Genomic DNA, 27,083 nt, shown 5'->3' on the forward strand with positions numbered 1-27,083 from the left:
TGCCACCACCTTGATCGGAGCTGCCCTCTCGAGTCTGCACTGTGTGGTAGCCTGTAACTGGTCTCCCTGCCTCTACCCGTGCCGCCTGCAGTCTGCCGTCCACCCAGCAACATAGCGATCCCTTGGATCCGGCATTCCTCTGCTCAGAACCCTCCAATGGCTTCCAGTCGTGTGTAGTAAAAGCCACGGTCCTCAGAGGAACTCTAAGGCTCCGCGTGATCTCCCCACCCCTCCCTGACCCATCTCCCGTACCGCCTGCTGCGCCAGGGGCTCCAGTCGCCCTTCCTCCTGAGTACACTGGCTGTGTGGCTGCCTCCGGGCCTTTCCGACACTTACTGTTCCTCTGCTCACAAGGGCTCCACCCCCAGGGGTGGTGTGACTTGTTCCTCGCTTCTATCCACTCTCCAATCGTGGGGCACCTCTTGGAGCCTTCTTTGATTACCCTCCAAAGGATGGGAGCCCTGTCGCCCTGTTCCCCTCTTTACCCTGCTTAGTTTTCCTTCACAGCACATCTGACCACCTGGATGCACTGTTCATTGTCTGCTCTTCACTGACTGTCAGCTGCGTGAGAGCAGATTGTCTTCGCTGCCTTCCCCCCAGCTCCAGGAACCGTGCCTGGTACATAGTTGGCACTCAGATACTTACCGAGTAGGTGGACCTCCTTGTCTCTTCCCTGTTTACCAAAACTTCGTTCTGGAACCCGTCCTTCATTGCTGACACGACTGGTGGTTTGGGTTGTGGTTGGCTTATTTACCGCGGGCCTCATATGTCCTACTTTCTACTTCAGGGTTGTAGTGGCTTAAAACTGCATTTGCCTGGAGGAATTGAATGGCTTTCGTGGCTGTGTTGTCACGTAAAGGTTTGAAATTCTGAAGTTCTTGTTCCACTGCCTGATTGAAGGGGTTTGGGGTCTGATTTTTTTTTCCTCTCTTTTTTTGGATGTTCTTTTCATCTGCCTGGTTTGGGGATTTAGTCCTGGACATGACGGTGCGTGGAATGATAGTCAGCTACAGGAAATGGCCCAGCTGAGGATTAAACACCAGGAAGAACTGACTGAATTACACAAGAAACGTGGAGAGGTAGAGATAGCTGCTCTCGTCTGTCCTCTGCTCTGTGCGGGTCCTGCGGTGGGGAGGATGGGCGGGCAGGCCCTTCCACTAGAATTTGCAGCTGTCTTGGCTACATATGGCATCATCAGCTCCATCTGTGGAAATGAAACAACTGGAAAGATATGATGTCTCTACCTCCATCAGTAAGAGGTTATTTTTTGTCCAGCTATTGAGATAACTACCCGGTTGTCATGTTCCAACATGGCGTGAAAGGTACGAGTGGAGAAACTGTAATGAAAGGAGGCTTGGGCCACTGAAGGTCTTACACCTTCATAAGCTTTTGAGAATGAACCCTGCAGTTTCAGAAAAACTCATGAGAAAGGATTAAGTCCTGGGCCGTGTTTACTCTGGACAGTGGTCTGATGGCAAATTATGAAAAAATAGTTTACTGTCAGTTCAGCTGAATGGATCATTTCATCAGCTGAAGAGTCTGAATAGTTTGCCAGGGTGGAGGGCTAGACAGGTGTCCTCAGCAGGAACCTGGCGGTCACCTAGAGCACTTCTCACCCACCCAAGGCTGCCCTCAGCGGCGAACAGCACACACTGTTCCCGTGAGTGAACCCAGGCCCTTCAGCTCCTCTCTGCCACCCAGCTTCTTTCTTCTTGGCGCCTTGGCCCAACCCCACGGGCAACATTTCTTTCTTACACATGAAATAACCCACTATTACTTAGTTCCCAACTGAGGTGCTAATTTATGAAAATGTTCTTGTTTACTCCAAAGTTAGCTCAGTTGGTGATTGACCTGAATAACCAAATGCAGCAGAAGGACCGGGAGATGCAGATGAATGAAGCAAAGTGAGTAGAGACGACACCTTTTTTGGGACTGGTTCTGGGATCACAACTCCTGTTTTACTGTACTCTTGTGAGCGGGCCACTGGTGACTGGTGGCAAACAGTAGCCGCACTGGACTCAGCAAGAGTTTCCTTTCTGTGCGTGCACAGCTGGGATCCTGTTCTACCTGCTCCAAGGGTGGGAGAGGCCGGGACAGTGCCCTCAGGCTCCAGGTTCCCAGCATACGCCTGGGAAGTAACCTTGGCCCTTGGAGGTGTCCCCGAGGCATTCACGGTTCTCCCTGTGGCCACTGCATATGGGGGCTGGTATCTTGTGTGGTAGAGATTGTGCCAAGATGTCCGAGTGTGTGGCCTTTGGGAACAGAGATGAGTTTGTGAGCAGGATTATTGTTGACCAGGGAGAAGCCTGATAGACAAGATAAACAGGGGCTCTCAGTCCTAGGACTTTGAGCTGGAAGGGGAGTCTGGGTTTCGTCTGTGCCTCTTTCCGTACTGTGCAGAACAGGGTGTCTAGAGGCTTGGAAAGGTGGAGGACTTGCTCAGATGTTCTCACGCAGGGAATGATGGAGCTGGTGGATTGCCAGCCTCCTTTGAAGCCCCCATTACCACTCTGTTTAAGTATCGAAAGCTCCCTCTTCAAACCTGCTTTTTGAAAGGTGCTTTAACTAGTCAGTCTGGATGAATTTCACCCTAGGTGTTTCCTCTCCTGTTGGGCTTGTCCTGTGAACCAGTGGGGCTGGGCTTAGCTAAGTGAGATGTGATAAACATGAGTGTGCCACGTCATGCCTGTGTGATGGCTGAGGTTATTGTTGGTGCCCAGGTTCGCAGCTCGGGCACCCGGTCTGGCCCTCTGCCATCGGTGCCAGCCTCCTGCACGGTCCCATCCCTCCTCTGCATATCATGCTTTTCAGAATTGCAGAATGCTTGCAGACCATCTCTGACCTAGAGACAGAGTGCCAAGAACTGCGCAGTAAGCTGCAGGACCTTGAGAAAGCCAATCAGACCCTGAAGGATGAATATGATGCCCTGCAGATCACTTTTACGGCCTTGGAGGAGAAACTGAGGAAAACCACTGAGGAGAACCAGGAGCTGGTCACCCGATGGATGGCCGAGAAAGCCCAGGAAGCCAACCGCCTAAATGCAGAGAATGAGAAGGATTCAAGGTGGGAGCTCAGTGCACAGTTGCTGGTGTCCAGTGTTAGGAAAGTAAAACCTCGTTCTTTGAAAGGAAGGAAACAAACCCGACAGCTCTAACTACAGGTCGGGGGGGAAACCAGAAAACACTAACAAAACTAGAAATTGCACTGGTGGATATAAAGGAGATTGGGGTTTATGAGAACATTCTTACAGCTCAGCAAAGGATTACTTCCCCAGAGGGCTTTGGCTCCTACTATTTTTGCCAGTGAGGAGTTCTATTGTTTCAAGGAGAAAAGCTCATTCTTGAACAATATAAATTAAACCAAAATTAGAAAAAGATTGAATTGCCCTTCCCTCCATTTTATAAAACTGCTCAGACCTGTACCAAAAATTCTGATCTTGCTGGTATACAAGAAGGCTATAGTCCAGCGTCACATGGATGTAGATGTGAAATTCCCAAATCAAATTTGGTGGTGCTTTTTAAAAAAATTGACTGCAATACTGCTAGGATTTATGCCAGGAATTAAAAGATGGTTTGTTGGGAAATCAATTATATGTATCACATTAGATGATAAACTATATGACCACTTTGGTAGATCCGAAAAAGGCCATTTGCTCAGACTCAATTCCTAGTTCTGATAAAAACCCTTAACCTGGGGGGGGGGGTGGTACCTTTCAATAAAAACACCTGTTTGTAACCAAGAGCCAGTAGTGTACTTAGCAGGGAAGCCTCCCACCCAGGACACTTGGAGTTGGAGTCTGGATGGAGGGAATTGTGTGTTGAAAATTCCCCCCAGAGAGTCTAGTACATGGGCGGTGAAGGGCCACCCTCTTCCAGACATGCCCATCAGTACCAGGAACAGGAGACGGAAGGGCGCCCTCCTCCAGACGCGCCCGTCAATACCAGCAGCAGGAGACGGAAGGGCGCCCTCTCGAGACTCAGAGAGGTGTTTTGGCCGATCAACCAGATAGGACACCAAATGCGGGGTCACTAGAATAAAGGAGAGGTTATGATTATCCACCTAGAAAATCTAAGAAAACCAACTGAGAAACTAGTAATAAGAGTTCAACAGAGATTAGAACGTTAAGAGTTTAAATCCCCACGCCAGTAGTTTAGAATTGGAAAAGATTATTGCAGTTAATCTGAGGGAATGAATAACTGAAAATAAGACTTAAAGAAGAATAATGGGCACTAACCCTACTAAATAATATAGTCAAGTAGATTTCAAAATTTGTAGAAAAGCTGAAACCATAAAGTAGAAGTAAAAAACGTGACTATTTTATGAAAAATTCCTAAAGAGGAGTTTTGGAGGGCTTTCTAAACTTTCAAAGTAATGGAAATAAAGAGTGGACTGTCGGGGCCAGCCCGGTGGCGCAGTGAGGTTAAGTTCACAGGTTCTGCTTCGGTGGCCCAGGGTTTGCCAGTTCCGATCCTGGGTGTGAACATGGCATCGCTTGGCAAAAGCCATACTGTGGCAGGTGTCCCACACATAAAGTAGAGGAAGATGGGCATGGATGTTAGCTCAGGGCCAGTCTTCCTCAGCACAAAGAGGAGGATTGGCAGCAGATGTTAGCTCAAGGCTAATCTTCCTCAAAAAAAAAAAAGAGTGGACTGTATAAAATTTTTAGGTTTCTTAACATCAAAGAACACTAAAACAGTCAGCTAGGATATGCTATTATAAAATAAATATTCTTAGGATAAAGTAAGGAATTGGTGAGCACTCAGACAGGTGGACATAAGGCATAGGTAATTCATAGAAGGCGGGGAAAAGGGCTCCTCATGTTGCTGGTGGAAAGGGCACTGCTACAACCTCCTGAAGGGCACTTGGGGATGTCCGGGGGCCTGAAAAGTGTTCCAACTTGTTGGACTTCGTCCTAAGGAAGTAATGAGACTTGTTCACAAATATTTTGTGTTAGCACATTATTCATGGAAGTGACAAATTACAAGCAGTGTATCCCTCAGTATGTATATGTATAGTAAATACATATTAATATGTATAATAAAATACATAAGTTAATATAATGTTAATATAAAATCTTGTTCTACAACATCCATGTTTTACATGAGTTAGATTAGAAGGAATTATATTGTTAATAGTGTTATTTCTGGGTGGCGAGATTATAGTTTCTGTTTTCTCACACTTTTCTATATTTTCTAACTTTCTTAAGTTTCTGTTGTGTTAAGAAAACATGACTTTTGTATTCTTTCTGTCTCATGTCTACTTTCAGTCAGATGGCCTGGCTTATGCCGTGGAGCTCGTAGGCAGCTGAGGGTGGTGAAGACAGCAGGGTTACCTGGGAGTTGTCGTGCTGCGTATTGAAAAGCTGCTTGAGGGAGCAGTGGGCAGGCTGAGGAGGCGGCTTTGAGCTCCACAGTGGAGCAGGAGAGTAATTCAGACTTTCTCATGAAAATGGGATGTGAGGCACGGGACTTCTCTGCCTCATTCCTTCCCTCAGATGGCTTCTGCTCCTCCTCAGAAGCTTCGCCCCTTCCTGCCAACCCCCCAGGTTGGATGTCCTCCTTCCAGCAGCCTTTGTTTCCCTGGGTCCTTGCAGAGCACGCTGTTTTGAAATAGCTCTTCATGTTCTGCCCCCCTCATTAGGCTGAGGAGTGTCCCCACAGTCAGGCACGGTGGCTGCTGTGGCAGACATACTCGGGGAATGTGTGAGCTCTTAAAGAAGGACATTTCCTTTCAGCTGAAGGCCAGCCTGCAGGTGTGTCTTCTCTCTGTGACCTTGGGTCTCTCCTTATCCGCCTTTTCAGACAGGTGCCTTTCTGGTAGAGGAGTGTTACCACTAAGATTCTGGTTTTCCTTCAGAAATAGTTCATAGGTCTTCTATTCCAGCTAAGAAAAATTTGTTAAGCTGTATTTTTTGTTGTTTGTCTTGTAAAACTTACTTTTCAGGGGCTGGCCCTATGGCGTAGTGGTTAAGTTCATGTGCTCCCCTTTTGCTGCCCGGGGTTCCCAGGTTCAGGTCCTGGGCATGGACCTACACACTGCTCATCAAGCCATGTGGCGGCATCCCACATACAAAATAGAGGAAGATGGACACAGATGTTAGCTCATGGCCAATCTTTCTCACCAAAAACAAACCAACAAAAACCCTTACATTTCATCTTGCAGGTATAAAATTAAGAGTGTAATGCACTTTTTCAAGCTACAACCTCATCCCTTCCTGATTCTGATATGCCACCCAGAGCACTTTTCCTCATTTTGGGAATTATCACTGTGGTAGAAGCTTTAAAAAAAATTCCAGCAGGATTCTTGACTGGAGCTCAGTAGCAGTGCTAGCGTTCTGGATTGGGGGTCCTTCACAAAGAGAGTAAAGCCACACTTGGAGGTGAAACTGCCACAGAAAAGAGAACGAGGCCGAGGTTAGAAATTAGGGAGCTGCTGAATTTAGGACTTGGGAAGGAGAGCCAGAAATAGTTCTGAGAGGGGGGAGAGCGGATGCGACTGCTGACTGCGGAAAAATTTTGCTACAGCTGAGACTGAGGTGTCCAGCCTTAGTAAATGGAAGCTGTGTACACTTTGACAGTTCAGGAATCTCACCGTACCTCAGTTCCCTCCTCTGTAAAATGGGAATAATAGAACTTAACCTCAAAGCATTGTTATAAGGATTAAAAAAGTAACTTAAAACCTGTCAAACAATAAAACCGTGCCACGTACCAGGAAGTTCTAAGTAAATCTTTATTATTGTTCTTGCTCTTGGTATGTTAGTGTAAGATGATTTGCTGTAGAAAACTAAGTGGGCTGTGAGTGACCCTGGATAAACTGCATGGGTCTTCCTGTCCTGAGGGCCTGGGTCCCCACAGAAGGCAGGCGTCTCCCTTGCTGGGTCTCTGCTTTCTCTAATAACATAATCCCTCCAGGCTTTGCTCTGCAGTCCTTTGTAATGGGAGCCCTGCTCATGTTACAGGCGTGGCTTTGGGCCTTTGGTGTCTTTGTCCAAGGTAGCTGTTATTTAACAAGCACTGAATATTCAAATGTGTTATCAGAACTGGTAGTTTATTGAGAGCCAAAACTCTATGTTTTCTTTAAGCAGACATAAATAATGGGCTTTCTTAAAAATAGGAGGCGCCAAGCCCGGCTACAGAAAGAGCTTGCAGAAGCAGCAAAGGAACCTCTACCAGTTGAACAGTAAGTAGAGATACATGAATCAAAACTGTGCTCTTAATAATTTGATTTGCTCTTTTTAAATAGTTTTATAATATTTTTATTGCTATAAAACCATTGTGTAGATCTGAGAAAGAAAGCCAGAAGGTTTAAGGGAGAAAATTAAAAAACTCATTACCCTCCAGAAAGTTGTTCCAGTTTATGCTCCTCATCAGCTGCATGAGTTCTGACTTCTGCAGCCTTAACAAGTGGCAGCATCACTGTCTTCCTGTTGACATGTTGATCCGTTTTCTGCCCCTCGTTGGGGCTGTTGCAGTGTAGTGCTGGGCCTGGGTTCTTTCTCTTGCTCTCTCCTTGGTTTGTGACTTTAAGTGGAGGTTTGGACAAACTTCTGAAGCGTAAGTGAAAACTAGGATCTCTTGGAACAAAAGGAATTGAATCAGTTTGGAGCTTTTTCTCATCTGGAGTTGGGATGGAAGATCTTCCCTAAGATTTGAAGCTTTGTTTTAAGAGTGGTGGATATTTTAATAACTAAATTCCCTTTGCTCTAGTTCAGTAGGTATTTTCTATTGAAATATATTCTGGAATATAGTGTTAGAATTATGATCCACTATTTTTTTAAATGTTGATTGCTTCCTTATAAATGGAGGAGAGTGGTTTAAATTCAGTTAGGAGTCGCCTACCGGACAAAGCTCTTCATTTATAAGAAAACAAAGGCTCTTATACCAAGCCTCTGCTTCAGATGTAGCATATGTACATTTCTTCTATACTCTCAGATGTGGAAAATGAATCTCATCTATTTTCCCGAAACTACAGAGTAAATAAATAATTGACCTGGAAATGAGAGTCGGTTCCGTAAAAATAACAGCTTACGAAAGCAGCATTTGTCTGCCTCCTATTTGCCAGCATAAACAGGTGAGTAGGTATAACAGACAGGTCAGTCATCTTGCTCAAGATCACACAGGAAGGGGCTGAGCTAAGATGCAGACCTAGGGCTATCAGACTGTACAGGCCTGTTCTTGATCTCTTGCTTCCCTGAGAGTAGAGTTTTTGGGGCAAAGGACATTTACATCTTTGATGGGTTTTGATAACCAGTTGCCACATCCTGTGGTTTTCATGGCCCTGGGCCTTTGCACAGTTCCAAGTACCTTTATGACTGTAAAATTCTATCTTAAAGCCTTTCCATGGGCTCAGCTAAGATTTGCCACTCTCACCGTCTCCACTGGTCCGCTGTCGCCCTTGTGTGAACACAAGTGACTGCCCCATACCACAGCCGAGAAGGAAGGAGCACTCAGCCGTGTTCTGTATCTTCAGGCCTGCCTTTGTTCTCATCTGCATCCTGGCCAAGACTGGGTTCACTTACACAGAATCTGAGAGTCAAGAGCCAAGGAAAATAAGTTTACTTCGACCTAGTTTAACTTGCTAGGTAACAAGTTCTTAAGTCTATATTTACGTAATCCAGATAATAAATCCTGGGAAAATCTTGCTTTCAGGTTCTTATGAATCCGGAAATTAGGTGAGATGGTCTTAGGTTATTACATTTTGTTATTTTACTTCTCCATGCAGATTGCAACTTGGTGGGAGTCCATTAAGACCAAAATAATTACTTGCCTTCCCTCCAACCAGGAAAACAGGGAGGAGGGGGAATTCCAGAAGTGCTTTGCATCCGGTGGGATAAACAACAGCAAAGGAGCGTGTTCCTAGCACTTGATTACTTCGTGTGAACTGTGACGGGCTCCCCAAATGTCAGAGGCACTAGTGTTTAAGCACAAAATAGCCAGAGGCAACAATGAACTGCGTTTAGATTTCGCTCTCCTGGTTTTTATTATTAAAGTTATATTTAAGACTGGGATGTGAATGCAGCTGTTAGTTTCCCTGCCCTGTTAACAGTCCCTTTTCTTAGTCCCCTGGGCCTTCTCCCTACACTGTCATTTCCTAGCACTCCGTAGCTACCGCTACCGATCCTCTGTGCCGCTCAGCGTATCTCAGGGGAACTGTTTATCATGAGGGCTGCCATCCACTTGTTCACGTGCAGGAGCCTTTCAGCTGCGAACCAGACTTCTTCTGATGTGCAGAATCTACGTTGGTACTGGTTAGTGGTTATAGACTTAATAAGCCATTATTTGATTGCTTTCCAAGTGGGAGCTGTGTTTAGACCTAAAAGGATCAGAAGCTCACATTTAAGGTGATTTTCAGTTGGAATTCTGGATTTGATTGGAACAGGTTAAACCTTTCCTCCTTGTGTTGCTCAGAGCATGGCAGTGCCTCCGTTTTCTCCAGAGACCTCTTAACCGTCACCACCACAGCCAGCTCATGTAGGCTGTGTGTGACTAGGAAATGGTGTGGCCTTGGCAGGACAGACTCATCACAAAGCTCCTGTTTAGCAGGATCAAAGACTCGGCCTCTCACCCTTCTTTCCAGGGATGACGACATTGAAGTCATCGTGGATGAAACCACCGATCATGCAGAGGAGACCTCTCCCGTGCGAGCCATCAGCAGGGCAGCCACGTAAGTAGACGGGTTGGGCCTGAGAGGGGAGCTTGAGCTGTAGTTTGACAGAGGACGTTCATGGACACAACAGAAGGACAGTCTGATGCCCTCAGACCCCGTTGCTAGAACACCTGGCCCCTCCTGCACAACCACAGGGATTGTGACTTCCTGAGTGTCCCTGTCTGTCTCAGGTCACCTTTAGGTAGGCGAGCCGTCCCTTAGTGCTGCTACTAGCCGGTAAACAGAAAAAAGTGTACTGGCTTCCTGAAAGATGGACAGTTAAACCCAGGCAGGGTGATTGTTTAGATCGTCCTGTTTCATTCATACTTGAGCTCCAGGATTTTTTTTATTTGCTAAAGCAGGACCAAAAGAATGGGGATTGGTTATTGACAGCCAGACGTGGTTAGGTCAGTTAGTTTCATTGTCTAAAACATTATTTCCAGGGACATTATTTTAACACTAGGGAACCTTGTATCTTTTCAAACTTCCAGCTGGGTTTTCCCTCCTACCTTCCCACTGTTTTCTGGTGATTCAATACTGTGTTGGGTTTCTTGGCTGGGGTTTGGGAACTCAATGGAAAATATGCACCCTGGTACCTATTTTTGTGGACTGTTTTTATTGATTGATTATTTGGGCAAAGTGTTTCTAAGGTTTAAACCTATCCTCCCCTCCTCTTTAGTAAGCGACTCTCGCAGCCTGCTGGAGGCCTTCTGGATTCTATCACTAATATCTTTGGGTAGGTTAGAAAACCTTCGCCTTCCCTTGTTACTGTGTGTGTAAATATACCTAAGTATATGTACATGATTTATTACCGTTTTTAAACGTACACCAGAGTTTCAGTGGTGCAGAGTATACAGATGCCTTGATTTCAGCTTTTCATTTAGCTTCTTCCTTTTTTCCTCAACTTCCCTTCTCTTAACCTCGCTGCGCGCTGATCTCTGGCCTGACTCTCTAGTCTGTCCGAGTCTCCCCTTTTGGGACATCACTCTTCTTCTGATGCTGCCAGGTGAAAACGTTATCCTCCTTAGCCCAGCATGCAAGTGTGGGTCGTTGGTAATCATACTGATCACCGCTTCACTGCCTCGATCGTCGAGTGTACCTGTGCTAACCCGGTGCTTTGCATGTCGCTGGGACTGCTGTTTGCCCTCTGCGCAGGGCGATTTGATGGAGCTCCTTGTGCAGTAATCACGCTCTCGTTGCTCTTTCTTTTGGCATGTGTTCCACTCCGCCTTGACCACAAGTGTATACTGAGGACGATTGTAACTAGGCATAGAAATCATCTCAAGGTGGTTTTACAAAAATACCAACAAGCTTCCTCAGAGCTAGCAGTTACATTCTGTTGAGAAAGTTTTCTAGCAGTTAATTGACTGAGGAAGCAGCTGTTCCTGAGGACTGCTTTTCAGTGTTGACTTTTGGAGTCCGTGAGTTAGCAGGCAGCGTGCAGGTTATATGCTATCTTAGCAGCTGTCATTTGAGTGAGGCTGCTTCTAATTTGGTGAATTGTTCTGTGGTTTGAAGGGTTGAGAAGGGAAAAGAAGCAGTTGACCAAGGTCATCTTTGAGTCCCTTCTGAGGTTTGACGGACGGTAAGCCTGGGCAGTCCTCTCTAATGTTCTCCTTCGTGTTACTCCTCAGGAGGCGCTCTGTCTCTTCCTTTCCAGCACCCCAGGATAACGTGGATGCTCATCCTGCTTCTAGTAAAGAAGTGAGGGTGCCAACGACTGCATTGTGCGTCTTTGTGAGTATGGTTTATCCCCAAACCTGTCCAAGCTCCGTATGGGAACAGCCCGACAATTAAAGTATCCTTTCCACTGCTGCAGCTAAGCCTTGTATTGTTCTATTTCTATCAGGCTTTACACCTGTTGGCTCTGACTGATGGAAGGGGTTGATATTTGTGGAGGACGGAACTTGTTGCAACCATTCTTCCTAACACAGGGCTGGCTGAGGGAGAGATCAGTACGATGAGAGATGGGGCAAGGGAAGACTGATCAGGGATGGTGAGAGATTGGGGAGTAATTCATCCAGTTGTCACCAGTTGGCTCCAGTTTAGAGTGAGATCGTAGACGGCAGTCTATTATGGAAGCCCAGTAGGACAGCTGTTGGCTTCCTGAATTACACCTGTATCTGTATGACCTCTGACCATTAGGAGCATATGGTTTGAATCAGGACATAGTCCTGAGCAGAAGCCACTGTGATACCAGGGCTGTCAGCTGGAGTTCAGAGCTGCCTCCTGGTACTAAAGGATGATCCGATCCCAGCGAGGGTGATGGAGCAGAGATTGAACCAGCCTGGGGACATGTAGAGTCCCTGGACAGGCCTAGCAGATGTGTCGGGGGATTTGGGGTGGAAGGTGAAGCAGAAAAAGCAGAGAGAGCCCAGGTAGTTGGGCTGACTTGGGTTGTGTAGAGTGAGTCAGAGGAGCCAGCTTTCGGAGAGAAGACTTCTTGTAAAAGTGGATGGAGTTATATGGGGGTGTGTTCAGTTCCAAGCATAGGGAAGAACTTTAATAATTAGATATGACCACACAGTGAACTGGCTGAGCGATTGACCATCTGGGACATTGTCAAGAGAGTCTGCTCTGGAGGAAGAGTTGGACTGGGGGCCATTAAGGCTGCTTCTCGTCCTCACTCCGCTCCTCTGATTCCCTAAGGGGCCTGGGCTCCTGGAGGTCGATGATGATTGGTAAAAGGTCTGATTGCACTTCATGTCACAGTCCCTTCCTTGCCCTCAACTCCCAGCAGCCCATTTTTTTCCTCCTGTCACACTGAAGTCATGTGTCTGGGATAATGGAGCAGCTGACAGTTGGGGATTCTGTCAGCATGTGTTTCTGAGAGAGAATGGGTCACAGCTGACAAGTATCCAACAGAACCAGTTCTGCAGGAGATTGATGAGCGGCAGCCCTGGGTGTGACGGTGCATGATCTCAAGTTTTCAATCTGAGACCTCCTGCTTAGAAAGTTAGCATAAAAAAGAAAAAGAAGGGAATTGCGGGGAGTAAAGGTTTGGTGACCTGTCCTACAGCTTTTGAGCAGTGGGCCACAAGAGGGGGCTGGGAAATCCGGTCACCAAGCAAAGTAATAATAAAGTGCTGCTTATTCCCCTGTCAGTTAATAGAGTCACACTCTCAGTATTTCAAGCATCTTACAGTTTTTCAGTCCCAAGCAAATGTGAAGATTAGATTTTATCTTCCCAAAATGATTTTTTAGGCATGTGATTGATGACCTTTTTTTTTTTTTCTTTGCTGAGGAAGATTCACCATGAGGTAACATCTGTTGCCAGTCTTCCTCTTTTTGCTTGAGGAAGATTTGCCCTGAAGTAACATCTGTGCCAGTCTTCATGTGGTACATGTGTATGTGGGTCGCCGCCACAGCGTGGCCACTGACAAGTGGTATAGGTCCGAGTCCGGGATCTGAACCTGGGCTGCCAAGCAGGAGCCTGCTGAACTTAACCACTAGGCCACAGGGCCGGCCCCCTGATGACCTGTTTAATGATCTAATATTTATAATCCACGTTTTCCTTGGGTTTTTTTTTCTTTTTAATATGGAATTTTTCAGTTATAGGCAGAGGTAGAGATGAAAGAACTTCCAGGTACCACCGTCCAGTCAGCGGCTTCAGTGAGCCACATTTGCCCATCTTCGTGTATCTGTCCCCCTTCTGCTACAGCAATTTAAAACAAATCCCAGAGGTTGTGTCTCATCCATAAATCGTTCAGTGTCCGTGGTCTTCTGAGAGAGATTATGGCAACATCTTCTAGTATTCTCTTCCCATTCTAGAGTGGATGCTTTTTACTTGGTTTCCCTTCTTATCCTGAACACAGAAGCCATCTTCTCAGATTATGTGTTCCAGGGTGGATATTAGTCTCAGAAATTTCCTTCTGAAGAATTTAAATTCTCCCAAAATAACCCGTTATTTTTATTGAAGACCTACTCACAGTCAGGCACAGTCTTAGGCTGCAAACCTTACAAAGTCTTTTTTTAATAGATGGGCAGACTGAGGCTTTGGGAAGTTATGAAACTTGGCAGTGGTCACACTGCTTGCAGGCATTAGTGCCATGTTGTCTCCAGAAAGAGCTGCGTAGAATCCCACTATAATACCGAGGGGAAGCAGTGGACTGGCATTTGCTCATGTTTGGACTGCATTGCATATACTCCGGAAAGCCATAAAAGCTTGCTTTATCATGAGAAGCCATACTATACTTGACATATGTAGTTTAGTGTGTAGTATTAATGCATTTGAGACCAAAGAGAGGCACTTAATCATAGGTTTACTTTTGAGCTGTTGAGATCATAGTAGAGTATAGGTTGAAGTTGCATTATTTTTAGAAGAAATAAAATTAATGCAAAGAAAAGCTTTAGGCAGTTAGTAACTGTAAGAATAAAATGATCAGGGGCCTGCCCCGTGGCCCAGTGGTTAAGTTCGCACTCTCCGCTTTGGCCACCCGGGGTTTTGCCGGTTCAGATCCTGGGCGTGGATGTGGCACCGCTCATCAGGCCATGCTGAGGTGGCATCCCACATAGCCGAGCAAAAAGACCTGCAACTAGACTGTATAAGTACGTACTGAGGGGTGTGGGAGAAGAAGAAGAAGAAAAAAGATTGACAATAGATGTTAGCTCAGGTGCCAATCTTTAAAAAAAAACAATACAATGATCATAGAATCTTAGGGGACACTGGGCTAGGAATCCAAGTCAGTTTATGATTGGATCCCTCTCTGTAAGGGCGGGTGTTTATTAACCTTTGATTAGGTGTCCAAAGTGTTCCTTTGTATCAGGCTCAGTCCTCTTGGGAATGACAGTGATTGGGTTTGACACAGACGCTTGTCTTGCAGGATGCTCACGACGGGGAGGTGAACGCTGTGCAGTTCAGTCCAGGTTCCCGGCTGCTGGCCACAGGAGGCATGGATCGGAGGGTTAAGCTTTGGGAAGTGTCTGGAGGTGAGATGCCATCGGAGTGCACAGAAGGAAGTTGTGTTGGTGACATCTGGGTGACTTTGCTTTCACACATTCTTTGAATCACTCATCTTCTCAAAACATCCAGCATTTTGTGTAAAGAATCATGGGACCAAAGCATCATTCCATTTCAGTCACTCTTGACAGCTGAGTGGATGTCTGCTCGGTTTCCAAGTAGTGACTGGAAAATGCTGTTAAGTTATGGATAGGTTTGTGTTTGTGTTTTCTCAGATATATACTGATCAGAACCTCTTCCCAGACAGTACTGGTTTTAGAAGGAAAATACAAAATCTTAGTCATGGACTCTATAATTGAACTATGCTTTGAGCTGTGTTTTATGCAGTTAATAATGCCAGCGGCCATAGCCTAGAAAAAAGTGACTCAAGTCGTATCTGAGCTTGGGAATAGAGAAGAGGGGTGTGTCACTAGGAAAAATGTGTTGAACAAACAGCTTCTCAGACAAGGGCCCTAAGCTCAAGACTCAGTCTCGTTGATTAGACCTTGTTTCAGAAATGACCTCAGATACTCAGAAATGGGATGGCATTAAAACAGGAAATGGGAGTTAATGAAACCCTGTCTCAGAATTCTGAAGCTGGGCATAGCCCAATTTCATCCTCTTGAGATTCATGTAAGTATACACGTATTTTCAATAAAGCAAGGTCACCAGTGAGGCCGAAGGTTTCCATGGGAGCCACTTTGTCAGGTTTGCCTAGTTGTAGCACATACCTGCTCACTGTCTGGCCACAAAGAGCAGCAGTGCGCCTGTGTCCACGTTACTTCCTCTGATCTCAGGAGCCCTGTGTGATTAGAAAGGTGGGCGTCGCCCCTGTTAGGTGAAAGCACAGAAACTCTGAAGCACTGCTTGTCCGTAGTTGCTTGATTTCCGTGGCTAGTAAATGATTCCCTTGGCAAGGGAGCAGTAGAACCAGCACCTGAGCTGGGTGTTCAGACTGCGCCCCTCGCTTTCCACTGTGGCCTCCTCTGAGCTGTGGAGCCGCTCAAGAAGCGCGTGGTTGCTGCTTTTGACGTGTTCAGGGCAAAAGCAGTCTCTTATCCCTTTGATTATAATAGATTATCAGTAAAGCACCACACTTGTCTTCACTGGCCTTGATTTTCAGGAAAGTGACTCAGTAATTAAATCCCTGGCCGTTACAGCCGGTTGAAGCCCATCAAAATGTGTGCGTTGTGCCCAGAAACACCTTATAAGTGATCACTGCTGAAACTGTTACAGAAAACAATGCTAGAATCCATATCATAAGAATAGGAATTTTATGCAATTTGGTTTTTAAAAATCTAAGCGGATTGTTTTGATTATGCCTTGCAATTCAATAGAGAAAACGCTGGAGGTATTTTTGTTTTACTCCTTGGTCAGTAAAAATACCTGTAAGAAAATTAGGGATACCGACCTTTAGTAATAGGCTTGTCTTTTTGCTGCTGAAGAGAAAATCAACACTAATCAAAATTAATATTGACATAATTTGTGCCAGAACAGAGTTTGTGTTAATAAACTGAGATGTTTCTACTCGGTCTACAGAAATAACAGAATGTTTGGCAGCATTTTTTATAGTCTTTAGGAACAAATATTAGTCATGTCCTAGCTTTTTATAGGGCCTTTCTTCCACAGAGGACTTCCTGAGTCTTCAGGGTTTTCCCCTTGGCTAATATTTATTGAATCTTGAAAGAGACCAAGTCCAAGAGGCCTTTTATGGAATAGTTCAGGGGTCCTGTTTTTTACCCTTTAAAAACATCAGATGAATGGCACTTTCTACCCAGTAGAGCGTGTGTCCTTGCTCATTCTGTCAAAAGGAGAAACATTGGGAATTACTTATACAGATGGTATGGACAGTCTCCCCTGGCGCCTTCTAGATAAAACAGCTTTAATAAGGAGCTTGGTCTTCTGAGATCAGTCTCTTGTGTAGAATGATATTTATGGGTCATTTGTTGCATTTTGGCATTGTGTTAACTGCCAAACAAATAGACCGATATTTTGGGCATAAGCCAAAGAGGTATTTCTTAGAATTTGCTGTTATCTTTCTATCTGTGAAGGTCTAGTCTAAACGAAGACCTTAATTAGTGGGTGACTTTTTTTTTGACTCTTGAAAATCTAATGAAAGCTAGGATCCAGGAGAAGGCATTAAATTTGCTATATTTTGCAAGTAAATTGAGAGGAGGGGTTCATTGACCAGGTTAATAATCCTGGCCCTAAAATGTATTTGACAGCTCCAAACCAGCATTCATATCATTATTACTATTTAGAGGTACTGAGTATTCACTGAAATGTTCCCTATTCTGTTGCGCCCCTTTTATGAATTTCATTAGAGTGGTTTCCTAGTTGTTTTCCTAGCTTGTCTGTATAGGTCATCCTTAAGCTACCCTTTAAAAAAGGAACTTAATCACATCGTCATTGTGACTGTTACACTTCTGAGTTTGTGCCTGCATCGTCATTAGAGTTCCCGTGTGGGTGGCCAAAGATGTCTGACAGCAGGGCCCGGGAGTGGGTGGCCGGGTCTGGGGAGAGAGCGGGGAGCGCCCTGGCAGGCAGTTAGATTGCCAGCATATGGTTCCTGGAGATAGAGTAAGTGTAACGAAAAATTCCAGAAACTCCAGACTAGTTTTACTGGCATTCTAATGACTAGCCAGTAACACAGAACTGAAAAAATTTCTCTTCAGATCTTTATGAGAATTACCACACCTTGGGTTCTGAAAATTTAATGGTCAGGCTCTACAAAAGGGATTGTTAAGTTGACACAAATACTGATCAAATTCAAAGATGTATTTCTGTAAATTAGAAATTTTTACTGAGAGGGTCCGGCCCAGTGACACAGGAGTTAAGTGCGCACGTTCTGCTTCGGCGGCCCAGGGTTCGCCCGTTCGGATCCCAGGTGCGGACACAGCACCACTTGGCAAGCCATGCTGTGGCAGGCATCCCACGTATAAAGTAGAGGAAGAGGGACACGGATGTTAGCTCAGGGCCAGTCTTCCTCAGCAAAAAGAGGAGGATTGGCGGCAGATGTTAGCTCAGGGCTGATCTTCAAAAAAGAAAAATTTTTACTGAGAAATAACAGAACTGAATAAACTCAGCCTCTAGGTCTGTTGACATGCTTTCAAAATCCTGCACTTATCTCTTTGTGAAGAGAATCTATGGCACTAAGTTTCTTGAAAGGAACAGCTTAAGGACACGTGCAGGATGCTAGGCTCTGCCTCTGCGTCCATCTTCCTTGCTCTTCGAAACTGACGAATGGTATATTTTTGTCTAGTAGTCTGTCTTGCTGTTTTTGATTCTGTAACAAAGTAATCGGCTCCCATTGTATTTCAGGTGCTCCGTTTTAACTTACCTGTTAGCTTTACCTTTCTGTCTTTCTTCAATCTTTCTTTTTATGCAGACAAATGTGAATTCAAGGGTTCCCTCTCCGGCAGCAACGCAGGCATTACAAGCATTGAATTTGACAGTGCTGTGAGTATCTAATACCCATGGAGACAGGCAAGTTTAGAGGTTTTTAGAAATAGTTTAAGATGTCTCGTTGTTGAAATTTAAACGTAACTCATCTGATTTTTCTGCTATGCTCTGTCTTAAGTCAAATCAGTGTTAGAGGAGGATGCAGGTAGATTATAAATCCTATGCTGACCATTACCATGTTGGAGCCTGGGTGGGGCAGGCAGGTCTGCGGTACCCAGCAGTCAGTGTCTGCAGACTTGAGAAAAGCCCCGCTTTGGGCCAGGGCAGTGCAAGTGAGAGGAGAGGGTCTAGCTAGATGTGTTGGAGATGAGCAGGTCTCCCAGGGGTTAATTGGGAAGAGAGGCAAGGGGAGAGTCAGTGCCTCTGGGCTCTCCGGCTTTGACAGTGTGTAGAGAAAACCAGCATTTGCTGTTCATGAATGTGGCGGGGAAAATGAACAAGGGAGGACGAGTTCTACTTTGAGCTGGAGGGTCTGCAGCATTCAGGCGAGGCTGAGTGAGCTCAGAAGGGTCTGGACTTGATAGCACACCAGTGATAATGCCTGGTGTTGGGATCAGGTGAATGGTTTGGGGCATCTAGAGCTCCTTGGACTTGACTCTTGGGGAGTTTGTATTGTGTGAACTGAATTCCACTATTGTGGCTAAAATTTGTTTTCCCCCTTTATTCCTATAGGGATCTTACCTCTTAGCAGCTTCAAATGATTTTGCAAGCCGAATCTGGACTGTGGATGATTATCGGTTGCGGGTAAGATGCAGTTAAGAAAATTAGTACAGTTGTCTGAGGGGGATTGGTACCAGGGACCCTTGTGGATACCAAAATCCACTGATGCCCGAGTCCCTTGGCCCTCTGTGTCCCCAGGTTCCACATCTGCGGGTAGGGAGGGCCGAGAGTATAATCTCCAAACTTCAAGTGGTTACTGGGGCACAAAATGTGGGAAGTGGCAGGTTGATTAATGAAGAGAATAGTGTGTGTTTTCCTGAAAACCATACTTGATTCCCCCTGCCTTTTCTCATTGGAAAAATTTGTATTTCTACTTTATACTCTTACTTTGTCCAAGATTCAGTTAAAAATATTTGCAGTAGGAGGGCCAGCCCATTGGCATAGTAGTTAAGTTTGTGCACTCTGCTTTGGCAGCCTGGGGTTTGCAGGATCAGATCCTGTGCACGGACCTAGCATTGCTCATTAGACCATGCTGTGGCAGCATCCCACATTAAATAGAGGAAGATTGGCACGGGTGTTAGCTCAGCAACAATCTTCCTCAAGCAAAAAGAGGAAGTTTGGCAGCAGGTGTTAGCTCAGGGCCAATCTTCCTCACAAAAAAGCAAACAAGAAAATTGCAGTAGGAAACACTGACATTTCTGTGAAAGATTTGGGATACTCCTGCTTATAGGAACCAGAAACTTGATAGTTACCAGTTTTAGCTGAACTTCAGCAATCTTAACACCAGCATATGAATTGTGTTTGTTATGGGCTCCAAGACTTAGCAATTACCCAACGGAGTATAGCTGGAAAGTAGGACGTGTAAGTACATAATAGGATGCGCTTGTGATAAAGAGAAACAGCTCTGAAATAAAAGCTAGGAGACAAAGTGTACAGGAAGGGAGAACAAGGGGCTCAGATGTTCAGGAAATCTGCATCTGAACCCAAACCTGCCCAGGAGTCTCTTGGATTCTGCGATGAAGACCAAAACTTGGTGGTTATATCGCCTTGTTCTAATGAAAAACAGCTTAATGTGGACATGCTTTTCTCCTTAAGCTTGAAGGAGTCTTCACTTCAGCTCACTAAATAAAGGCTACTGAAGGAGAAAATGGAGGATGAACTTGACATTGGTAGGCTTTTTACCAAAAAATGTTTGACACAAGCTCTTGTGTATCAACTCACATGGAAAATGGCGTGATGTTGAGATGAACTTCTTAAAGATAAATCTACAGGGAGGTTGTCGGGGGCTGCGCTAGAATGGTCCGTTAGGTGGTTTCTGGTGTTCTGATTTGATGATGTAGGGATGGAGCTGGAAAAATCCTTAGAGACACAGTTAACATCACTTAGGCCTTCCATCTTCTTGAAGCAGCTAAATGCAAAATTACCAGTATTAGGTGCTAGCCAATACCTGAAAGATGGTGGTAATTCTTTATTCTTAGTTGAAAGAAGGTCCAGGGCTAGGTTTGCAGAGTATGAGACATGAAGATGACAAACATGATGTTCTCTCGTGAAGGCTGAAGGGCCTGCCCTGTGTTCTCATCTGAATGAGGGCGCAGAGAGGTGACTGTGGAGGCCTGCGGGCAGGCCAGGACTGCTCAAGCACCAGCTCCCATCTGGCCAACGCTCGCACAGGTCTCAGTGGGAGGCCTGTAGATCTGCACCCTAAACGCGGAAAAGATGCCCAGCCTGTTCTCAGGGCGGCATTCCAGTCTGGCCTGCGGTATGCCATCCTTGATTTAAGCGTCTGTCTCTTATTGGACATTTAAGACAGGGTTGAGTACTTCTGCAGATGTTTCTTGCCTAAAGGAGAAGGGACTTTTCTTGAGTGGCTTCTGTGCGTTTGACCCAGTTCTGAGGTATATTGTGTACCTACAGCTTTAATCCTCAGGAGGAGCCAGGTGGGGTAGGTAGATGAGGAAGCTGAGGCTCAGATAAGCCCATAAAATTACCTAGTCACACAGTTAACAAATAAGATGAGAATTGGAATTGAGGCCTGTGTTCTTTCCTCTGTTTGCTTGGCCTGGGTTAGCCTAGACTGAGGTACAGTAAATCTGTCTAATTAGTGAAGACGAACATGCAGCCTTCCTTATATTTTAGGTGGGCATCAGCCTTTGGGTCCGAAATAGCAAGAAGGGGCCCTGGAGGAGGCAGGAGGATAGACCTGGGAGACAGGTCATGTGGCAAGCTTTCCTACTCGGCCAGCTTGCAGAGGTGGATGAGTTTCACTGGAGAGGGTGCTCTCCACGGCTGGGGCACCATGTGCAGGCTGTGGGCTGACGAACTGGGGGGTGATGCTGGGGCTTGTCTGCTGGACTGGCTGGTCTTGAGGGCCTCTTGTCTGCTCCCACCTGTGTCCTGTCCCTCGGTAAATGTCTGAAGGAGATCAGGAGGCCTTTTAAACAGGTTCTCCATGCCCAGAGAAAGTGCAGGGAGCTGTTACCCACCTCCAGGAAGTGAGAAGGCTCCCTGCGGTGGGAGGTTCTGGCTTCTGCTTAGACCCCAGTGAGCAGAGGATGTTGGAGGACATGAATGGACACCCATGTTCTGAGACTCCAGATCCAAGCCCTGGGCAGGGCCTCCTTAGCTTTTATGAGGAGCGGTGGTGTTGGGAAAGACTCGCATGCAGGGAGCAGCTGCTTGGGGGTGCTTTAGCGTGCTTTCAGTGGAGGTGTCCTGGGAACAGCCTAGGATTGAAAGGAGTCTGTTGGAGGACTCTTCAGTATCAGGTGTTACAGACTCCCTTCAAAATCCGAAAGGACAGGGGCCACCCCGTGGCCGAGTGCTGAAGTTCACTCACTCTGCTTCGGCAGCCCAGGGTTTCGCCAGTTCAGATCCTGGGCGCGGACATGGCACACACCGCTCATCAGGCCATGCTGAGGCCGCGTCCCACATGCCACAGCTAGAAGGACCCACAATAAAAATACACAGCTATGTACCGGGGGGCTTTGGGGAGAAAAAGGAAAAATGAAATCTTAAAAAAACTAAAAGGATAGTGCAGAACTGCCTGGCTGCTCTCGAAGGTGTGACTTGAGGCACTGGGTGGAGAAACCGCTCTGCTCCTTCTCTGACGGTCATGTGGAGAGGTGGCCCCCGTTAGGGCTGGCTTCCAGGTGATGAGGGCATGGAGGTGGAGCCTGGTCGGCCTCAGGCGGGGACTCGGTTTCCACCAAGAACAAGATCAGTAGGAGTCCAGACCTTTTCAGAAGCAAGCTCGTGTTCTGTATGGAGCGCCAGGAAATAAAAACGTCTCTCTTCTTTGTCCGTTAGTCCACCAGGAAGTAAGTCAAGAGGGAGATGTATGCTCAGAAATGTTCATTACAGCATCATTTGTGATCCTGAAACTTTGAAAGTGACCTAAGTGTGTGCTGGCCAAGGACAGTTCAATTCAGTTGTGGTCTCATCACGTGAAGATTATTTAGCTGTTAAAGTAGCTATGAAGACTCTTAAGAGGGAGTGTGCAAAAAGGAAGAGAAATAACGCTGTCAGCTGTGTGCCTTGTCACAGGGCACCGTGTTGCATCCTCACTGAAACAGCCTGAGGACGGGTTTAGTCTCATAGATGTTAGAGACCCAGGGCGTTCAAAGTCAAATCAGTGTGACCCCGAAGCCCATGCCCTTTCAGCTGTCACATGAAAAATTGCCTAAGCTATAATGTCAAAAGAGCAATGGATAAATTTTCGGAATATTTCACATGAAATTTATGGAAATATTAACTTTTAACATGTGCATTTAGAGTATGTAAAATGAGTGCAATCGCATAGCCCATTGTGAGCAATGTCTTTTCCTCCTTGTGTTTGTGAAATGTAATTTTCCTTTTGTAGTAAGAAAGAAGATAGTGCATTTTATGATGAAATGGTTCTTTACTAAAGTAGAACTGAATTTACACATACCTGTTCTGTCTCTCCCCGTGATTTGTACAGTGCCTTATACTGCACAGAATCATTCTTCCTGTGCTGTATTTAATGTACACTTCGTTGCTGGAGCATTCTTGATCTTACCAGAAGGGTCGGGAGGTTTTCACACAGCTCTGGCACAGCTGCCACCTGGCTGGCAGCGGTTGGAAGATGCTGTTCCGGTTTCAGAGAGGTTTAAGTGTGGGAGAAATGAGTCTTAGAATCTGCAGACATCGCCCATTGAAAAGGGAGAAGTCCATGTGGCCTAAGTTTTCTGTTCTAGTGTAACGTGGAGTCGCTCCACTGCGCATAGGGGAAAGATCAGTTTCCAAAGTTTAACAACTAGGAGCCTCTCGAGAGTGGGGGTTGGAACTCAGGAAGTCAGCACTTGCAGGGAAGTCTATTAGAGTCTTTTAAAGGCTTTTTTTCTTTCCTTTTTTTTTTTAATTAACAAATGTCAGTGAATACCTTCTGAGCCTTTGAAATTTTGCACATATAAACATGTTGATCCACGTTGAAAAGAGGTCAGTGATGAGTAGTAAAAAGGCTGACTCCCCAGGTCCCCTCCTTGCGTCTTCATCATCCCCAGATGCCTCTCTCCATCCGGCTCCAGTGATGCTCTGATGGGCAAAGGGGCAGCTGACACTCCGTGAGGTCCCAGTTCTGTGTTCTTGGCAAGCCCAGGGCCGATGGCGTAGTTGGCGTCCCACAGCTTGTCACGAAGGGATTTGATTGTTGGCAGTGCTGGTATCTGTGGTTGTGATCGGAAGGTTCAAGCTGAGGCCTCTGATTGAAAAACCCCCAGGGAGGTTAATTGTTTATTTAAAGAGTCCTGATGTTTCCTTTTGTAAATTATGCCTGCAGGGAACCTGTCTACTCTGACTTTAGATAGGGAACTGACTTTCAGAGGCGCTGGGTAAAATCTAGGCTTTTAGAATTTTATAATTTGATATAATCCAGACTTACAAAAAAGCTTCAAGAACAGTACAGACAGGTGTCTGTAATAGAGCTTGTTTCAAATAAGTCCTCCCACTGCCCCTCTTTTTTTTGAGGATGGGGACACGTGGCATTTGTACTTCTAGTGTTGGACTTTCTTTTTCAGTGTTATTTGTGGTAGGAGGTTTATCCTCTTCCTCTTGATAACTCACTTCTGGACAGCACCCAGAGATGGCTTTCTGGGTGTTTCCCCAGCGTCCTGTCCTCTCTGAGCATTCCTGACTGGATCTGGGGGCGTCGGAGAAGCTGACTCTCCCAACGTGGCGCCCCCAGGCTTAGCCTGGCCCTCTTCTCTCTCCCAGCACACACTCACCGGACACAGCGGCAAAGTGCTGTCGGCCAAGTTCCTGCTGGACAATGCGCGCATTGTTTCTGGAAGTCATGACCGGACCCTCAAACTCTGGGATCTACGCAGCAAAGTCTGTGAGGAAATTCACTCTCTCTATCTATCTGTATGACGAGACAGTATCCAGGGAGGTGTTTGTTTCCTGTCAAAGCCTGCCTTTAGTGTGATTCAGTGGGAATTTCAAGTCCAGTTTCATGTTCAGAGTGGCGCTGGGGCAGTGACAGTGTCTCATGTCTGAGGCTTCATTCAAATGGGTGGTTCTAATTGCTCAGGGTCAGAGGGCGGGATGTTGTCTGCACAGCCATGGAGGGGCCTCTGCTTGATTACCAGTGTTCGGTTTTCTTTCAGGCATAAAGACCGTGTTTGCAGGATCCAGCTGCAATGATATAGTCTGCACGGAGCAGTGTGTAATGAGTGGACATTTTGACAAGAAAATTCGTTTCTGGGACATCCGGTAAATACTCAAGAGGTTGGTGGGGAGGCAGATGAGGGGGTCTGTACGTGGTACAACCATGATGATGCTTTGTATACGGGTTGTTTTTAAATTCCCCGGAAATGGCAGAAATGAGCTTCAGCTCAGGTTTATCTTAACCGTGTGCTGTTCTTCACCATGAAGCGACTGTTGCATTCCACGTCGCTTGTGAGCATGCACTGTGTACTTACTGGGCTCTTTCCCAGCTGCTAAATACACACAGTTGAACGACTCGGTAGGAGGTGCTTTCGATTGCAGTCTGGCAGGCAAGACACCCGGGTCTGCACAGTGTGCTGACGCAGAGCTGGGCTCCTTTGTCTAGGATGGTGGAGGGCGCCTCCCAGGATTAGAATGACAGGCAAGCAGCCTTCACGTTGCAGAAAAGCCCTGACAGACGTTCCCGACCGGAACAGCAGAGCCACTGGGGGTGGCTGGAGAGGGCACGTCAGGGCGGGCAGATGAGACTAATAGAGTGGGTTGGGATCAGGTTGCCACAGGCTTTTTGTGCCATTTGTAAATGACTTGATCTGGTAAGCCATTGGGTGTTTTGCAAAGGATGGCTCCCCAGAGCCAAGTGGGTTTGGTGGCAGTTTAGAGGGTGCGTTGGGGAGCAGCGATATGGTAAAGAGTGAGTGAGGATCTGAGCTCAAGGCAGTGGAGGGGGCATCAGTTGAGGGAGAATTTGGACGGGGCTTATTGAGAAGTTGGATGTGGAGGGTGAGGAAGCGGGAAGTAAAGCAGGACGGAGAATACAGGACACATGGGGGTGGGGTGCAGAGAGCGTGTTCAGATCAGGACATTAGTTTGTGGTTTCTAATAGATGTTCAGAAAAACAGGAGCAGAACTTTTGAGAGAAGCTGGATGGGAGGAAAAGATCAGAAGGCCTCAGTGAGCAGGAGGCCTTTGAAGACGTGGGGACGGCTTACTTGAAGACGCGTAAAGCCACGGGAGGCCAGCACTTAGGGAGCTGCCCCGGGAGGAGCGGCCAGAAATGGGAAGAAAGCGAGCCAGCCGGAAAGCCCTATGCCAGCCACAGTTAGGGGCGTGGAGGGGTCGGGTGGCAGGAGGAGTCCAGTAGGGTGAGGCTTCTTGGTTAGGAGATAAGTGGGTGATCTGATTGGCAGAAGAGTGGGGCATGAAGAGCCTGTGGTTATAGATGCGGCTCAGAAGGGCTCCCAGACACCTCTTCACGGTGCAATCGTAACCTTTGGCTAGCTTTTTTAAACCTGAAATTTGAACCTGAAACGTGGAATTTTGTAGAGTTAAACTGGATGTTGGGAGTCTCCTGGCCCACCCCTGATTTGACAGATGAACACTCTCTAGTCCCAGGGAAGTGGAGTGGCTTGCTTCCAGCCACGTGTTTAGCAATAAAAAGATAAACTCAGTTAAGGTTTGAGGCAGGAAATAATTTCGTTGAAAGCTTACAGCAAAATGACTCTAGAAGAGGTCAGTGCGTCCTCTGGCTGTCTCAGCAACAGGGCCCTGCCCAGGACTGCTGTCACAGACCTGGTGAGTACTGGGGCCCAGAGAGCAGCAGGGAGAATGAAAGGAAGGAGATACTCAGGGTGGTGACTCTGCCGTGGAGTCGCAGGTCCATGCTGCGAGTCACTGAGCTGGCCTTGGAGGGCCCCTGAGCTGAACTCCAAATGGTAGGAAGCCTGCGGGAGAGCACACATCTTCCATGTAAGACAGTCCAGACCTGATCAAGTTTGTGTGCCTCCAGAAGGGTTGAAATGATGAAACTGAAATAGCTCTAATGGGATAGTGGCCATGCTTAGCTCCTGCTGATCAGAAGCTCTGATTGGCAGTTAATTGTGTCATTCCCAAAATGGACAAGGAAATTAATTCTTACCCAGTTCAGAGTTGTAGTATTCAAAACTACTACCATAGAACCTGTTGACAGGAAACTAATTAAAGTGGTCACGGACGTTATTTTTGTGAGGTTGGCGCACATTCCCCGCCCTTGAAGAGTATCGCGTTCTAGTTGAATTGCCTTTTTCCCTGCTTTTCTCCATGGCACAACGTCCTGGTTAAAATGTGAGAGTTGTGATCTTTCTCTGTTACATTTTCTCAGACTTTGCATCTCTTTCTTAGATCAGAGAGTGTTGTCCGAGAGATGGAGCTGCTGGGGAAGATCACTGCCCTGGACTTGAACCCAGAAAGGACTGAGCTCCTCAGCTGCTCCCGTGACGACCTGCTGAAAATTATCGACCTGCGGATAAACGCGGTCAGGCAGACCTTTAGGTAACTGAGGGCCTGCTGGTTTGGGTTTCACTTGAGGCCTGCATGATGGCCGGAGGCCCTGCCCCTGCCCTCACGTCCTGCGTGTGCTGCTCCCGGGGTAACAGTGCCCTGTCGTCTGTTTCAGCGCGCCTGGGTTCAAGTGCGGCTCTGACTGGACGAGAGTTGTGTTCAGGTTCGTGGTGCTGCTTCCTGCCCTGGCCCGCCCCCCCCTCCCCCCCCCAGCCTGGGTCAGTCCAAGGTTAGAGTGTGGGCATTTTCCCACGGGGGAGTGAGCTCAAGTACGGTGTCTCAGCCCAAGTGAGTGTCCAGGAGCGAACCTGTTAAGTTCAGTACTGGGGTCACCGTCACTGTCTCCTTTCTCTCTAGTGTCTCCTTGTTGTTGCATGAA

At 46.6% G+C, this 27,083-nt stretch overlaps 1 protein-coding gene and 2 non-coding genes across 5 annotated transcripts in view; all 3 read left to right on the top strand.

The window, feature by feature from the left end:
- The window catches only part of ATG16L1 (autophagy related 16 like 1), a 37,647-nt gene that overhangs the window by 7,641 nt on the left and 2,923 nt on the right, over positions 1–27,083 (top strand). Inside the window, exons 3-17 of one of the 3 annotated variants that reach the window (XM_008527822.2) lie at positions 974–1,079; positions 1,831–1,904; positions 2,812–3,063; positions 7,114–7,179; positions 9,577–9,663; positions 10,325–10,381; positions 10,601–10,651; positions 11,280–11,382; positions 14,469–14,574; positions 17,973–18,043; positions 18,719–18,790; positions 23,936–24,056; positions 24,328–24,433; positions 26,546–26,695; positions 26,820–26,867. In XM_008527822.2, coding sequence (XP_008526044.2) covers positions 974–1,079; positions 1,831–1,904; positions 2,812–3,063; positions 7,114–7,179; positions 9,577–9,663; positions 10,325–10,381; positions 10,601–10,651; positions 11,280–11,382; positions 14,469–14,574; positions 17,973–18,043; positions 18,719–18,790; positions 23,936–24,056; positions 24,328–24,433; positions 26,546–26,695; positions 26,820–26,867 — 1,470 coding nt within the window. The remainder of the gene's footprint in view (positions 1–973; positions 1,080–1,830; positions 1,905–2,811; positions 3,064–7,113; positions 7,180–9,576; positions 9,664–10,324; positions 10,382–10,600; positions 10,652–11,279; positions 11,383–14,468; positions 14,575–17,972; positions 18,044–18,718; positions 18,791–23,935; positions 24,057–24,327; positions 24,434–26,545; positions 26,696–26,819; positions 26,868–27,083) is intronic. The other 2 variants (XM_008527823.2, XM_008527824.2) reach the window with 2 other exon arrangements.
- On the top strand, positions 12,312–12,587 carry LOC139083736 (small Cajal body-specific RNA 6). Its single transcript, XR_011540642.1, has one exon. It is a non-coding gene; the product is annotated as a small Cajal body-specific RNA 6 (non-coding RNA).
- LOC139083734 (small Cajal body-specific RNA 6) lies at positions 23,161–23,422 on the top strand. The gene has a single exon (XR_011540641.1). It is a non-coding gene; the product is annotated as a small Cajal body-specific RNA 6 (non-coding RNA).

This window comes from Equus przewalskii, chromosome 5 (assembly GCF_037783145.1).
Source record: "Equus przewalskii isolate Varuska chromosome 5, EquPr2, whole genome shotgun sequence".
Taxonomy (NCBI): domain Eukaryota; kingdom Metazoa; phylum Chordata; class Mammalia; order Perissodactyla; family Equidae; genus Equus; species Equus przewalskii.